Source organism: Bos indicus, chromosome 12, assembly GCF_029378745.1.
Source record: "Bos indicus isolate NIAB-ARS_2022 breed Sahiwal x Tharparkar chromosome 12, NIAB-ARS_B.indTharparkar_mat_pri_1.0, whole genome shotgun sequence".
NCBI lineage: Eukaryota > Metazoa > Chordata > Mammalia > Artiodactyla > Bovidae > Bos > Bos indicus.
The window spans coordinates 76,952,475-76,968,618 of record NC_091771.1 but is presented as its reverse complement, the minus strand read 5'-3'; the positions used below and the strand labels follow the sequence as shown (position 1 = coordinate 76,968,618).

General features: G+C 43.4%; 1 protein-coding gene across 1 annotated transcript in view; it reads right to left on the bottom strand.

Annotated features, from left to right (window-relative positions):
- Positions 1-802: 802 nt before the first annotated feature.
- HS6ST3 (heparan sulfate 6-O-sulfotransferase 3) overlaps positions 803-16,144 on the bottom strand; it is a 721,357-nt gene continuing 706,015 nt past the window's right edge. Inside the window, exon 2 of the mRNA XM_070800399.1 lies at positions 803-8,084. Coding sequence (XP_070656500.1) covers positions 7,376-8,084 — 709 coding nt within the window. The 3' untranslated portion in view covers positions 803-7,375. The remainder of the gene's footprint in view (positions 8,085-16,144) is intronic.

Below are 16,144 nucleotides of genomic sequence, written 5' to 3'. Positions count from 1 at the left end.
TGAAAGTGAAGTTGCTCAGTCGTGTCGGACTCTTTGAGACCCCATGGACTGTAGCCACCAGGTTCCTCTGTCCATGGGATTTTCCAGGCAAGAATACTGGTGTGGGTTGCCATTTCCTTCTCCAGATAGAACAAAAAGAAAATGGTAAATTGTATCACTCAAGGGATTTTTGAATGAAGGAAATTTTTCTGTCCTAGAAGTTAATTTTGTTTCTTTGTATTAGAGGAACTAGTCATTAAAAAAAAAAAAAAATCTGGCAAACCATACGCATGAAAACTGGAGGGACCCATAATGGATTTCCTTACTGTTTGGGTTTTCTTCCTCTCTCTTTCTCTCCTACTCTTTCCTCCCTTCCTCTTCTTTCTTTCTTTTCTTTTAGCTTGGATTCCAAACTCCTTTCCTTTAATCCCTGCTGTTCCTCCTCCATCATTCTTTCTCAGACCTTTGCCTCCTCCTTTAAGTCTGCGGGTTGCTTTCTGCATTTCACTGTGAATGTCAGTGTGCTGAGCGGGCACTAAACTGGGGAGCCTCACCAAGAGCCATGGTTTTAGAAGTTCACATGTTTGAGAGTCTGTGAAACCCTCCCTGGCCTCAGAGATTTGAAATTGCTTCAATCTATATTTTCTTTGTCTTTTATGCTTTTAAAGTTTCACATCCAATAACCACATTTGTATCCAAAGCATGGATTTTTAGAATTTGACAAAGCTGATCCCCTGTATTCAATTTCCACAAATCCCTTAAAGTATTTAACCAGCTCTTCTCCTTTTGCAACAATGTCTAACAAAATCACAGAGGGAGACAGTTGTTCTTGACATCACAACAGTTTAATATGTTAACTTATTCATTAAATTGTGCTTCACATCAATGGGAATTCTCAGTTCTACAAACTATCATTTTTAAATAGCAATAAAGGTTGATAATCTCACAATACAATCTCCTAGTACCCGAGTTCATACATAGTATTGCACAGAAACATAAAGAAATATCTTAGGAGAAATCACTTACTATCTATTGGATAACTATCTTTACATCTAAAATGGGGCACCAGACACAAGTCCAGATTCTTCTTTCCACCATTTTCCACTGTGGATTTGTGAAATGAAAAATAATACAAGCAAAACACAGAAGGTCTTTTTGGGGAGGGAGGTGTGGAGAAGGAAGGAAAAGAAAAGATGGTCACATGATTAAAAAAATGACAAGCTGGTGGAAATAAATGGGACAATGACTAAATCATACTGTCATTGTCACGACGACCATGACAAACAAATGCTGCTCCCTCAGTTTTCCCCAGAAAGAACTGAAGCCTTTCAGCACTGACATCTGGCCCTTTGATAAATTCCCACAAACTACAACAGAACTTGTAACCCACGGAGGCTCCATTTAATGTGCCCAAGCATGACAGCTATACTTTTGTCCATAAACGACCTAGAACACAGGCTCAAAAACATCTGTGCTCCCGTGTCCTCAGATCCGCGGTTCTGTTAGGGTACCTCCAGTCCTGGCTTGGAAGTTCAGGGGCTTTTGTCTTGCAGATGTTGCTGGTGTTCATAGTGAGGCCAGTCCTCTGGAAATCTCAGCACCTCTGCAAGGTAGGTTGGTTCTGCAGGTGTGTTGCAAGGGTGGGTCCGTATGCAGTCTGTCCATTAGGCTACAAAACACACAGGTCTCAGAACCCTGCCCATTTGCCCAGAGGGGCTAATAAGGGAGTTAGTTCAGGTGTGTCTAGGTGGATGTGGCGAGAGAAAGCACGCTTATGTCCAGTAGAGATGGAGGGAGGGGGGTGGAAGAAAAGCTGAAAGTGCCTTGGAGAAAGAACCTTTGCATGCTGCCCAGAGATGACATAAATGGGTAAGGTCATTGGACTCAGCCAGTCCCAATACCCACCTGCAGACTTTTAGCTGGAGTTCTGCTGACCAGCGGAGGCAAAGTAACGACAAAAAAGAAAGACCTTAGAGACACAGCTGTGATCAGATCACAGTACCCTTTGCCAAAGTCCACCCCAGCTTTCTCTCTGATCCAGCTCCAGTTCAGTCCCTAAAATTATCTCGAATGCTCTGATCCTGTCTCACAAGCCTCAAGCCTTTTCTTGCTCTTTGCAGTGGCCAAAAGAATCAAAATGGCTCCAGACTGCCCTTGACACTGAGGATGGAAACTGTCCCCGACTCACTTTCCTATGTTTCCCCATTCCCTGGCACATCTTTCCCCCTTTTAAAGACCTGCCTGCTTTTAAAAGCCCTACTTTTCTCTGTAGCTACCCTTTCTCTCCCAATCCCCACGTCTGATCCCATGAGGATGATCCCTTCCTACAGGCTCTGCTCTCAGCTAGAAGTCCGAGTTGGAGAGGAGTCAGGTAAATCCTTGGTGGGAAGGTACTGGCTTATGAGAACTGAAAGCATTCCCTCTCCCTGGCAAATGTGCAAAGGGATTCATTTAATAGCAAATAAAAATTTTAAGAACCAAAGCAGTATGTCGCTGATAAAATTCCAGGGGCTGAGGGAAGAAGTAGAGAGGAAGGGAGATTTTTCAACCAGGGGTTCTCTTGTGCCTCTGTAAAGCATCTCTATTCAGGCTGCCACTGATTCAAAATATTTCTACCACCAAGCTTCCCTAAGGAGTACATTCCCCTGGGCTTCATCTTGAATAGTTTTTGGATTGGATGGGGTGGACGTCCAATGAGAGGTGTTTGAGTGGTGATGCTTCAAGATTTCCCTGTAACACTACCCATCTCTTGGCCGTTTCACTCTTAATAAGAGGCTTCCTCCTGGAGGCAGGGAGTTGATAGCCAACTCTACCCCTCTCCTTGGCGTTTTTTGAGTCCCTGCAGTTCTATGAGAAGGCAAAGGAAGCTATAAATCAATAGAGATTGAGATTTCACAGTCTTGCAATTCTCAATCCCAATACTGATGATGAGTAGCATAAAGTAGCAGAAAAATATGAAGTCAAAAGACTGGGGCTGTGAGTACCTGTCTTGTTAATAAACTAGAATCTTTAGGAAATCTTTCAACATCACTGAATCTCCATGCCAAACTATCGAATGGGATTAATGAGCTATTTTACATACAAGACTGTGAGATACTAGATGTAAAAATGAGATACTAGATGTAAAAATGTTTTGAAAAGCATGAAATACTATACAAAATTAGAAAATTTTAATCTTAGCCTTAGCAAAAATGGGTGACGAAATAGATGACATTGAAAAGTACTTGAAATATTTTTTCAATTCCTTTTTGTGTCAGAGACTGATGGTTTTGATCAGTATTGATTTTCACATTGTTTCTTTAATAATAGAACCTATATATTTATCAAGGCACAAGGCAACCAATAATGATGACATTTCCTGGTCTTCTTAGCAGCTAGATGTAGCTAATAGCTAGGTGTTAGCCTGTGAGATGTGACTGGAATTGATATGTGCAACTTCTCCCCGCTTCTTCTAAGCTATCTGAAATAACAATGAGATGGCAGGAGCTGCAGCGGTCATCTTGGACCATGGGTTGAAAGCTGTGTGTTAGGATGAAAGAGCAAGAGAGGGCCTGGGATTCTCGTACTATCACATGGCAGGCTAGTTTGTCTTCTAACTGAGACAGCAATTGCTTCAATCTTTTGAGGTCACTATAGTTTTCAGTTTCTCTGTTAAAGCAGCCAAATAGGAATCCTACCTAATGGACTTGTATTTATATTTTAATGATCTTTGCTCACCTCCTTGATCCCCTCTCATTCATATTGTCAGATTTTTGAACAAGTCCTCATTTCGAACCTTTGGTCAAACTATTTCTGATAAAGTTACCTTCTTTTGATGATAAGAAGCATATTTTTATAATTTTTTAATAACACATGTGATAACCTTAACTGTTGCCTAACACTGATTGTTAATGTTAGCAATCATTAGAAAGAGTATTCAAATAATTCTCAGGGCAGGTTTTCTCTACTGTTGAGAGTAGGTAGCCAAAAAGTTAAAAGGAGACAGAATATATAGTACGTATCTTATTCCTTAATTATAATTTAAACACACACATACATAGATAGTTTATCCCAGTCTGGTTACTGATGTTGCCATTGCCAGAGAATGAAAGGAAGGTCTACCTGGGAATTGTAGGAGTCAACAGGATGTGGAACTCCTTAGGGATTTTTCTTTTTTTTTTTGCTTCTGCTGGGCTTTTAACACAGATGTATCTGGAATGAGTTAGTTTTGGGTCTTAATATTCATTGGCTGGACCAATGCTGAAGCTGAAGTTCCAATACTTTGGCCACCTGATGTGGAGAGCCAACTCATTGGAAAAGACCCTGATCCTGGGAAAGATTGAGGGCAGGAGGAGAAGGGGGCGAGAGAAGATGGGATGGTTGGATGGCATCATCGACTCAATGCACATGAGTTTGAGCAAACTCTGGGAGAGAGTGAAGGACAGGTAAGCCTGGCATGCTGCAGCCCACAGGGGTCGAAAAGAGTTGGACATGACTTAGCAACTGAACAACAGCAATTTAAGCAGCTGGCTACCCATGGATCCTTAGACCCAAATGCCTTCTGCTGACATCCTTGCCCTGAGCTGAGGATCACTGGGCATGTAGGTGCACCGTCAATTTTGAGAGAACAAACTGCATCCTCACCTCTTCATTTCTATCAACAGAGGACTGCAGGGAGAGGACGAGTGTGTTGCTTCAGAATGAAATGATACGAAGGAGGAAGTTCATGTCGGTCTTTTTAATTTGCTCAGCACTGGCCTCAGGCCAATACAGAGAGATGGTTTCTCCTCTGAACATCCTGATACTGGGTCTCCAGCGGAGCCTCATACATCACGCCTTCAGCAGCGAGGCCATGGAAAGCTTTTTGATAGAAACCCCGAGGCACCTGAGGAATGGTGTGAAGTTAGCAGAGGCTGCCTTCAAGCCTCAGCTAGGCACGAATTCTCTGCCAAAAATGTAAAGTGAGTTTAAAAGAAACAATCTGAATGCTTTCTAACTTGTTTTGATTTTCCACATGACAAAACATTGGATTGTTAGCATGTGTGTGTGTGTATGTGTGTGAGTGATTCACAGCGACAGGCAGAACAATAATTTGCAGCTCTGCCATTCTACAGAGCATTAGATCTTAGCACTGAAACGGGAAGACAGAGAGAAAGCTGCTCATTAATCCCAGTAGCAAGCCTTCTTTCTCACTACCTTAGGAACAAATCATCAGGAAGGGAGATGCTAATATTTTGTGAGCCTAATCTCTATCAGCTAACAAGCTATATTTTCAGCCCCTTCAACCCACCCCATCTATGGGTTAAGAAGTACAACTGCCTATAAAGCCATCAGTCTCTCAGCTCCTTGATGGATGAGTGATTTGGAGGAGCCTGGACTCACCCAAGGCAACATGGCACTGGGTCCCTGATGGCTTGGAGCTATCACACTCAGGTGGGTTAGACGCAAACCCTTCTGGACAATAACGGGTGGTTTCTAGCACGATTGGCAAGAAGCTTTTATCCCATATGGAAAACATTATGGAGACAAAAAAAGAGTTTGCCCTCTGCAGTCAGCCAAATCTAGCTCACAACCCATGAGGAAGCTACTTATTGTCTGTGAATCTCACTTTCCACATCGTGAAATTGGGACAAACAGTATCTACCTTCTTGTGAACAAATCTGAGTTATGAAAAGGGCCTCTCAAAGTTCCTGGCACAAGGGAGGTCCCAGTAATGCCTTTCCTCCCATGAGAGATGAAGCCGAGGGTAGTATCAGAAATATCTAAGCCTCTTCTCTAGAACTCTCTTTGATGGAGACACCAGGATCCCCTCTGTGCAGGCGAGTGCTCCATGAATGTGGGCTGATTAACTCTCAACCCCAGAGAGAGTATTCTGGAGGCTGAGACGCAGCTTATGTAAAGCTGGCTTAAACATCAAACATGTTGGATATCAATGAAATAGGCTTTTCAATCTGATTTAGGGGGTTCACTCATTTTGCCTTCAGCTCCTTGAAAGGATTGATCAGATCAGTCTGTTGTGAAACTTTCTACTCACTCTGATCCCCTACTAAATGCTAGGCAAAGGCTTTCTACTCCCTCTGCCATATTTCTCCCCTTATTATTCAAAGACATTGTGTTGTAGCTGTGGCTGGGAAGAGGTGAAAATAAGAAGCACTTGGCAACGCAGCATATTTTTTTGGACCACACTCTCACAACAGGTAGAGATCATGCACGGAGAAAAAAAGATTACCAGGCTATAGATATTCAAACGTTGGGAGGTAGAGTCCTTCTAAACTCCTGGAGTAAACACACACTGCGTTCCATGTCTCATGGCCTAAGTCAGAGTTATTTTTTAAGTTAGTGATCTTGACTTTATTTTGCATACATGCTGGCTGAGCTCCTATACTAAAGGCCAAATTCCTTTTAAGTGTCTTTTCCTCTATGACAGTAGAGTTTCAAACCTGGCAGTGCTGTATCAGATAAGAGGCCTGCTCCAAATAGGAAAAACTCTGAAATAGTCCTCATTAAAAAAACTAAGGTTCTGCAGTCACATTGGAAATGGTGGATAGGTAGTTATCTGCCTGCTTTTCTTCCTTCTTAATTTATCTTTTATTCCTTATGCTGAAAATAAAAACTGGTAAAGGGTGTTCTCCTTAGGTGTTTGTTAATAAGCATGTTCTCTCCCGAATGGCCTTAACCCACGTTCCTTTCTCTGGGGCCACAGGCACACGTCTCCTGAATCTACTAGCCTTTCCTTAAAAGATGGGGGAGAAGCATGGCTCAGGGATAAGATGCAGAGGATGTGAGTCTGCAGTGATGGTCAGTAGCAGGGTAATCGTGTTGAAAAACAACCATAACAACAAAACACGTTACACTACTTATGATTTAAACCACATTCAAATAGAGTTCAAAGATGAGAGCCAGCATCTGAGAGTGTTGGCGTTAAACCCCATGGGAAGGCTGAAAAAGCCTTCTCTGCCTCTCTCTTTCAACAGCAGTATTTCCATTAAAGAGACGATATGAACTGATCAGTTTCAGCAGAACATCCAAGCCATAATTTGGCTTTTCATGTGTAACTTGGGTAGGTTCCAGTTGCCCAAACTACAACCTGGGCTGCTGCTGCAAAAAAAAAAAAAAATCCCAAGGACTCTTTCCTTTGTTGGTGCTTTGCCCTTTGACCTTCTAAAGAGGTCTATCCCCGTTGGGTGCATTCCTTACCCTACTTAATATCACAGATTGACAAATGTCAGGGGAAAAAAATAAAAAGAACCAGATGGATCATCTCTGGCTGGAAAAAGGTGAAGACAGAGAGGAAGCCGGGGGGCGGGTCCCAAGCAAGCCACCTACGGGCCAGACGTCCTCGGCGGGGTCCCACATTCTCCAAGGTGAGGTCAGAGGGCTGGCTCAGCTCCCCCCTTCCGCGGGAGGAGAGGGCAGGTCACCATCTCACCACCTGGCTGTTGTAGTCCTCCGTGACGGCCCCCTCGGGGTTCCCCTCCTGTTTGGGCCAGCGGTGGCCCCTGTGATCTCGCTGTAGCCTGCGCTCCCCGCGTCTCCTCTGCCGGTCCCTCTGGCGCTCCAGCTGCTTGGTGCGGTGGTAGCGCTGCTGGAAGAGATCCTTGGCGTACTCGTAGAGCTGCACGTCGAGAAAGTTGAGCTCCTCGATGCGCCGGCGGGCGCCCTCGTTGATCTCCACGTTGGAAGCCCGCGTGATGTTGAACTGCGTGAAGGGGGAGATGAACTTGAGGTTGAATGTCCTCTCAAAGAGAAACTGCGTCTTGCGCTGGAACTCCGTGAGGCCGAAGAACGCCATGTTCTTGAGGTTGCTCTTGGCGCTCTGCAGCAAGATCGCGTTCCTCTCGCTCTCGTTCATGAAAGTCAAGTTGTAGCAGCCCACCAGGCTGAGGTCGGCCAGCATGCGCACCTGGCGGTTGTTGGCCAGGTTGTAGGTGCAGTCCATGAACTCCCGCAGGCTGACCCCGGACCAGTCGTCCCCAGGGTAGCAGGTAGGCAGCTCATCCGGGGTGGGGCTCCTCCCGTCGCACATGTGGAGGGAGGTTTTCCACGTGGCCCCTCTCTGGACGTGTTTCCACTCGCTCAGGTATCGGGACACTGGATCCCGCAACATGGTGATGTAATAGAAATTCCTGGAAGAGATGAGGGGGAGAGCGTCAGTTCTCCAGAACTACAACCCTGGGAACTCGGGCCTCTGTAGCCTTTATGTCAGCACTGAGTCAATGGACTTGGCGGCCAAATGGTCACCTGAGAATTTCCTGCCGGTGCTCCCGTGAGAGGCTGTTAGGCCAGTGTTCCTCTCTGTGCATGCTTCTATAGTACCATTTGCTGCGTTTTTTTCTTTCGGCTACAGTGTGGGCAGCCTACTCCGGTATTCTTTGCTAGAAGAATTCCATGGACAGAGAAGCCTGGTGGGCTACAGTCCACGGGGTTGGCAAAGAGTTCGACAGGATTGAGCGTCTTTCCCTCACTCACAGTGTGGGGAGGGCTGGGGTTGGGAGAAATAGTTCATGCCTTCATGCAGTAATTATTCACTGATAAATTACCACCAGCAACAACACCACCTTACTTTAAGAAAACTCACCATGATTATTGATAGTTAACACCCAAATGATATTTTATCTGATCCCTAAAAGGTACTTTTGTAGTAAATATTGGGGACTATTTGATAGAGAAACGTGCAAGGGGGCTAAAATGATTTATCCAAAGTCAGGAGACTAGAAAGAGCAAAGCGGAAAGCAAGTCTCCTTAATTTTTTCTGGGTTAAGAGGTTGATGGGGTAGGGGAAAGATGTGTTGTGTGGACACTAATATTTACTGAGCACTTACTATGTGCTGGAAACTGGACTAGGTGCTTTGTGAGTACTGGCATAGATAACCTTCAACATAACTTGTAAAATGGGTTCTATCATGACTTAAAAAAAACCTGAGAACACAGAGGTGAAAAATACAGCCCAAGATCCTAGAGCAAATGAATACTTGAACTGTGATAAAATTTGGGCCTATTTGATTTCAAAGCTTCTGTGCTTTCTTGGGCAGCAAATTTTAAAAACAAAAAATGTAACTTATTTTTACTGAATGCTTATTAATTGTCAGGTGCTATGGTTCCTACAATCACAGGTGTCATGTCATCTAATGGCACCTAATGGAACACAGAGAAGAGATACATTTTATAAATGGTTAGCTTCAGAATGATTAGGTAAAGATCAGGGTGCAACTGGCTCAAAAGGACAAGAGAGATGTGAAGAGGCCAGAAGGGATTTGGAAAATCGACAGATAAAGACACAGCAGTAGGCATTAGAGAAAAGCAAATATTGATTCCAAGTCAGGAAAATCCTTCTCATCGTTTGAGCAGCTGCCAATGGAGTGGGCTGCCCACCCCACCTCTGTCACCAGGAGTGACACTCAGGGTTTGCCCTGGGCAGACAAAAACAGCTCTGAAAAGTTCTGAAAAGAACATCGCTTCCCCTGACAATCTAAACTGTACTAAAAAAACATTATAGCTAGTAAAAGCAGTGACAAAAATAAAGAATTGAAGTGTTAGCCACTCAGTTACATCTGACTCTTTGCGACCCCCATGGACTGTAGCCTGGCAGGCTCCTCTGTCCATGGAATTCTCCAGGAAAGAGTACTGGAGTGGGTAGCCTATCCCTTCTCCATGGGTCCTTCCCAATCCAGGGATTGAACCCATGTCTCCCACATTGCAGGCTGATTCTTTACCATAAGACACCAGGAAAGCTGGCACTCTGCACTCTTTTTTATGCTGCTTTTAAAAAAGTAATTTATGAGGTATATTTAAAACAATACATTTATTGTATTCAGTTATTTTGAATGTCTAGCCAGTTTTGAAATGTGCTAAAGAAACTATGGTGCTGGAGAAGACTCTTGAGAATTCTTTGGACTGCAAGGAGATCAAACCAGTCCATCCTAAAGGAGATCAGTCCTGAATATTCATTGGAAGGACTGATGCTGAAGCTAAAGCTCCAATACTTTGGGCACCTAATGCGAAGAAATGACTCATTGGAAAAGACCCTGATGCTGGGAAAGACTGAAGGCAGGAGGAGAAGGGGACGACAGAGGATGAGATGGTTGGATAGCATCACCGACTTGATGGACATGAGTTTGAACAAGCTCCGGGAGTTGGTGATGGACAGGGAAGCCTGGTGTGCTGCAGTCCATGGGGGTCACAGAGTTGGGCATGACTGAGTGACTGAACTGAACTGAAAGAAAATCCAAAATCTTAAGTAATACTCTCATCCCTTTAAATCAGGAAGAAGAATGTACTGAAACCACCACAGAAAGGCCAGCCTGAGCCCTGCTTTGCCAATCACCACGTTTACATTACTCTGTTGTCTTTCCTGATGACAGATTGACAATTCCATCAGTAGGGGAAAATTTCCCAAAAGATCTGAAGGGAAAGTTGAAAATGACTGACATCGTTTCTGGGCTCCACAAGGAAATGCTGACAATAAAGATTTTCAGGATATTATATGGTTGAATGTTATATGACATGTCATTATTAATCCTGCTTTGGTCCTATGTTGAAACTTACTCACATTTCAGTTCTACAAGCAGAGACTTATTTTTATTTGACAATTATATAATAAATATATAAACACAATGATGATGATAGTGGTTATAATGTAACTTGGGTGAGTTAAGGAACACAGATTTATCAGGACAGAATACCTTAAATCAGAGAGATCTTTGCTTGGACAAATAAGATCACAAATGGGAAATTTATAATTTTTCTGGTTAGTTGGATAAAATGGAAAATGCACAAAAAAGGATTTAAATCAAAAAGATGACAATCAGTTGACAAGACTTAGCCCCCTTTATGCGTCTCAAATTTATACACAATCCAAATTTTTAAAATAATCATAAAAGCTGTGAGATTTTAGGGCTGAGAATGACAGATGTTTGTGGCATAAAGGGTTAACTGGAACCAGCTGCTGGAATCTGAGAAGCTGTTGTCTCACTTCGGAAAACTTGCCAAAGAATTCCCAGTGTCTTTGCTCCATCGGAAATGCACACAGTCTCCAAGCTGACTGAAACTAGCTTACACTTAAAATGGTCTTGGCTTCAAATTTTATTCAATGTAACACTACGTTGAAACAACGATTAGCCAAATTGTAGGGCGATGTTTATACAAGTAAAATCGTTCTCAAATGTCTGCAGGTTCTACCAGCCAAATAGTAAGTTTGTAAGTAAGACTAACTCTGACATCAAGACCCAAAAGTGTACTAGTGTGACATTCATACTGATAAAGTACAGAGTTGTCCCCTCCACGGTTCTGGAGCCAAGTGCCTGAAAGCGTTTGGGTATTAAAACCAGACATATTCTCCTGTATGCTTTGTTTCATTCAATCCTGCAAAGCTGTCACGATAGAAAGCTAAAAACAATAGGATCGAAGAACGTCCAACTATTGAAGGGAAAAAAAAATCACAATTTGATTCATCAAATCATTTTTTCTCATTTCTATTTTTTTCTGTACTTTCGTTTGCTTTTCTACTCTCAGCCAGAAAACTTCAAGGTCACTGATGAAATGACGTTCACCTCCAGGCCACAGGTCCAGCCTCATATGTACAAGCTTCACTCCAGTTTCATGAATCTCCTCCCCACTCCCAAATGAGGGAAACTCATTTTCTTCTGCTCCTGCCCAATTCAGTTCCTAAAGAAAATTCTTAAAAAAAAAACAAACTGAATATTTTATTTTTAAAATTTTTATTTTATATTAAAGTATAGTGGGCTACCAATGTTGTCCTAGTTTTAGGCATACAGCAAGATGATTCAGTTATGCATAAATGTGTATTTATTCTTTTTAAAATTCTTTTACCATTTAGGCTATTACAGAACATTGAGCAGAGTTCTCTGTGCTATACATTAGGTCCATGTTCATAATCTATTTTAAATATAGCAGTGTGCACATGTCAGTCCCAAATTCCCAATCTATCCCAATCTAAGGAAAATTCTTAAAAATACCCTGAAATCTGCAACTTTCCTTTTCAAGCCTTCCTTGTTCAACAGCACAATGGAGGGCAAAACAGAGACCAGAGAAGGATGAGCAAGCTCCCCAGGAAAGGCCGTGTGGCCACGTGCACAGGTCCTCGCAGAACCCAGTCCCTTTTGACTCAGTCCCCTAAACAGAGGCAGAACTCCATCTGTTCAAACACTTAAACACTATTTGAACTGTTAAACACTTTTCAGTTAAACTCTCCCCAGATTTTGGCAACATTAACAAGTAAACCATTATTTTCTCCCTTCACCCATCCATTCACTCACCTAGGAATCCTCCAAACATTAATTAAGCCCCCAAGTATTTGCCAAGCACTGGCTTCCCAGGTGGCGCTAGTGGTAAAGAACCTGCCTGTTAATGCAGGATACGTAAGAGACACGGGTTCAATTTCTGGGTCAGGAAGATCCCCTGGAGAGGGCATGGCCATCCACTCCAGTATTCTTGTCTAGAGGATCCCATGGACAGAGGAATGTCTGGCGGGCTACGGTCCACAGACTTGCAAAGAGTCAGACACGATTGAATTGACTTAGCACACACCTGTGCACGGGGCTAGGGAGCAGGGACCCCAAGATCACCAAGACATGGTCCTCAAGGAGACCTCAGATACCCAGGGATTTTGGTAAAGTGGAACAGATGCTAACCACCAAGTTAAGGGACTGTTCTGCCAGTCTCCCTGGATCAGAAAGATCCCGAGGACAGAGACTTTGTCTTAATGACAGCTTGCTGCCTGCAGATTTCCTGTTTGCCACCTGCCTCTTTGAGAGTTTGGACAAATTCATGTAAGAATGTCTGAAAAGCAATTACAGCTCTTTAGAATAATTATTCTTGTGAGCCCAGGGTAAAGATGGCATAGCCTTGTGTACTCAGGAAACTTAGGGCTCTTTGGTTAGTTCAGTGATCATTTCAGCTGATGATTGTTATAGGGACCATCATGACTTACTATTGGAGAAGGCAATGGCACCCCTCTCCAGTACTCTTGCCTGGAGAATCCCAGGGGCAGGGGACCCTGGTGGGCTGCCATCCATGGGGTCGCACAGAGTCGGACACGAATGAAGCGACTTAGCAGCAGCAGCAGCATGGCTTACTATAGTGCAAAGACTAGGAACATGTGCTTTTTTCAGTCTCTTGCTCGGCTATCAGGTAATCCTGTTAAAAAATTCAAAACCCAGCACAAGGACAGGACTGCCTTCCCTCAGTCTTTGACTTTACCTTTGCTCATTTGCATCCTGCTCATCTTTCCTGGCCCAGCTCAAGCCTCATCTCCATCTCCCCTGACTTTTCCAGCCGTGAGGGTTTACTGCATCACTTACTGCGCTTTTAACATGCGTATGAAAGTCCTGTTCACATCTCCCCTTTAAGTTCCTTTTTGATAACTGGACCTTAGGCCTGGTGCCCCACAGCACCTCCACAAAGTCCTGCTCACTGCAGATATTCAGTAAATGATGCTGTGGAAAAGAAATGACCTTCAAAGGAGATAAGTATATTCTAATGACTAAGGTTAATATTGCCTTTGACAAATAGGCCCTTCTTTTTTCCCCGTAAAAACTAATTGATACTATTTTTGAATGCCCAAAACATGTGAACAGAGTTAAAAGACATAAAATTTCTAATTCATCCATCATTCAGTCATGATGGTTAATATGCAGAGAGAGTCATGAGAGACTTTAGGTAAAAGGCAGACTATTTCATATACCAGATAATTATTAGAAATTAGATTTTTTAAATGCTAAACTTAGTAGTTTTCTTCCCTTCTGCTTTAAGAACCTGTATTTCACCAAGCAGTTTATTGTATTTATAATTGCTCATTTCTTTAATTAGCAAGTCATTTAATTAACATATGGCTTATTGAGGGTTTGTGTGTATGTGTGTGTGTGTGTGTAAGGGGCTGCTCTAGGAAATGTAGATAATAAAAAAGAATAAAATGGCCTCAAAGTGTTATAGGAGTGGTAAATTAGAAAAAAAAAAAAAAAAAAAGAGCCCTTGATTAGCAAGTCATGGAGGTAAGGAGTGGACAAAGAATACTTAAGGGAATATTTCAGTAGGTTCAGAGAGCAGAGTGGCCTAATGAGACCAGCAAGTTCATGGTGTGCATTTCACTGAACGTTTGCCAATAAATGAATGAATGAAAAGAGGGATATAAGCTCCAACTTATTGGAAAAGACCCTGATGCTGAGAAAGATTGAAGGCAGAAGAAGAGGGCAGCAGAGGCTGAGATGGTGGGATGGCATCACTGAATGGACATGAGTTTGAACAAACTCCAGGAGATGGTAAGGAACAGAGAAGCCTGGTGTGCTGCAGTTCATGGGGTCTCAAAAAGTCAGACATGAATTGGCGACTGAGCAACAACAAACCAGAATAGGGGGCTTCCTAGGTAGCGCTAATGGTAAATAACCCACGATTTTGTTCCCTGAGTCAGGAAGAGCCTCTGGAGGAGGGTATGGCAACCCACTCCAGTCTTCTTGCCTGGAAATCCTCATGGACTGAGGAGCCTGGGGGGCTACAGTCCACGGGGTCGTACAGAGTTGGACACGACTGAAGCGACTTAGCATCCGTGCAGGCAAACTGGAACAGGATGCTGAGGCCAGTTTGTCATGAGTTCTGCATGCACCTGTGAATTGCTAAAATAGGAAAAGTGTTGATGTGAGAAGCTTCATTGAGCAACAGAATTCACGAGGGACAAAAGTAGGCAGAGACCAGGAAAGACATTGGACAGCCCTAGTGAGAAATCAGCAAGGAAGAACCCAAAACTATGGGTACTGATGAGAAAGAATCAAGGATGAATTATAAAACTATCATATGCCCCACCTTCACCGTTCGCTCCCCTTCCTCACTATCAGCCTTCTCTAAACCACCTTTTCCTCCTTCGTATGCCCTTCTTCCCTTCTATCTAATCCTTCCAATCCTTCATTTCAGTTCTGTGTTGGAAAAGAGGCATCACAGGTATGCACCCAGAAATGGTGAAGCGAGGAGAAGGCGGCCCTGGAATCACTGTGCCTGTGCTGATTAAAAAATATTCCCTTTCATGAGCTTATGACATGCTTATCCAATAAGAACACATTTGAAGGAACCTACAAAATGCCAGGTTCAAGACTGAAGGTAGGAGGAGAAGGGGACGACAGAGGATGAGATGGTTGGATGGCATCATCAACTCAATGGACTTGAGTTTGAGTAAATTCCAGGAGTTGGTGATGGACAGGGAGGCCAGGCATGCTGCAGTCCATGGGGTCGCAAAGAGTTGGACACGACTGAACTAACAGTGAGAGTTAATAAGCATATTCCTTCCACCACCAGCTTAATGCTTGTAAAATCAAGCCAATCAGTTAATATCGCCACAATCCACAGTTTAAAGCATTCATAGAATCCACCTCAACTAGATACTCCTCCCTTCAACCTCCTGTGATGTCCTCAGCAGAAGGTATCCCCTGCCCCAACCCCAGCCCCAGAAACCTGTGCTGCTCAAGCTTTTATCTTCATTCTGGTGGCCAGAGAATGTCTTATCCCTTGAGCTGGCGTTATACATCATTCATCCTTCAGCCTTCAGAGCATCTGATACATGACCTTGTATGTCATGGGTGTTCAGCTGTTCAATGTTGATGGAATTAATAAACAGATACATTTTATCAGCCACCATTTTAGGAATTCTGATGGTGATTGTCACCAGGAAACTGAACTTGTTGGTGCCTTAACCTGCAGAAGTAGCCCAGGCTAATGAATTCCCTTAGCCTAGACCTTATGAAATGTATGAGAAACAATTAATTTCTCTTCCTTCCTCTTGTCCTACAGACTTTCATTTTGAAACCTATTGTCCTATGTTTTCTGTTTTAATTTTTCCAATGTTGTGTTCATTTCTGCTGTACAACAATGTGAATCAGCCATAATTATACATATATATATCCCCTCCTGGTTGAGCCTGGTTCCCCTCCCTATAAGGTGGCCTTGAGGACATTGAAGGAGCTCTTTGGTCCTCAGCAGGGAGCAAGCACAGATGACAAGTCCATCCTAAACACAAGCTGACATTGTAACTGACTGGGACCCCATGGGACCTTCGGGCGTGGGAGACAGGGCTTCCCCCACATCCTCTGCTTTAGCTCCTCTCTGAAGTACCTGTGTTGTTTACTTGCTAAGTCGTGTCTGACTATTGAGACCCCATGGACTGTAGCCCGCCAGGCACTTCTGT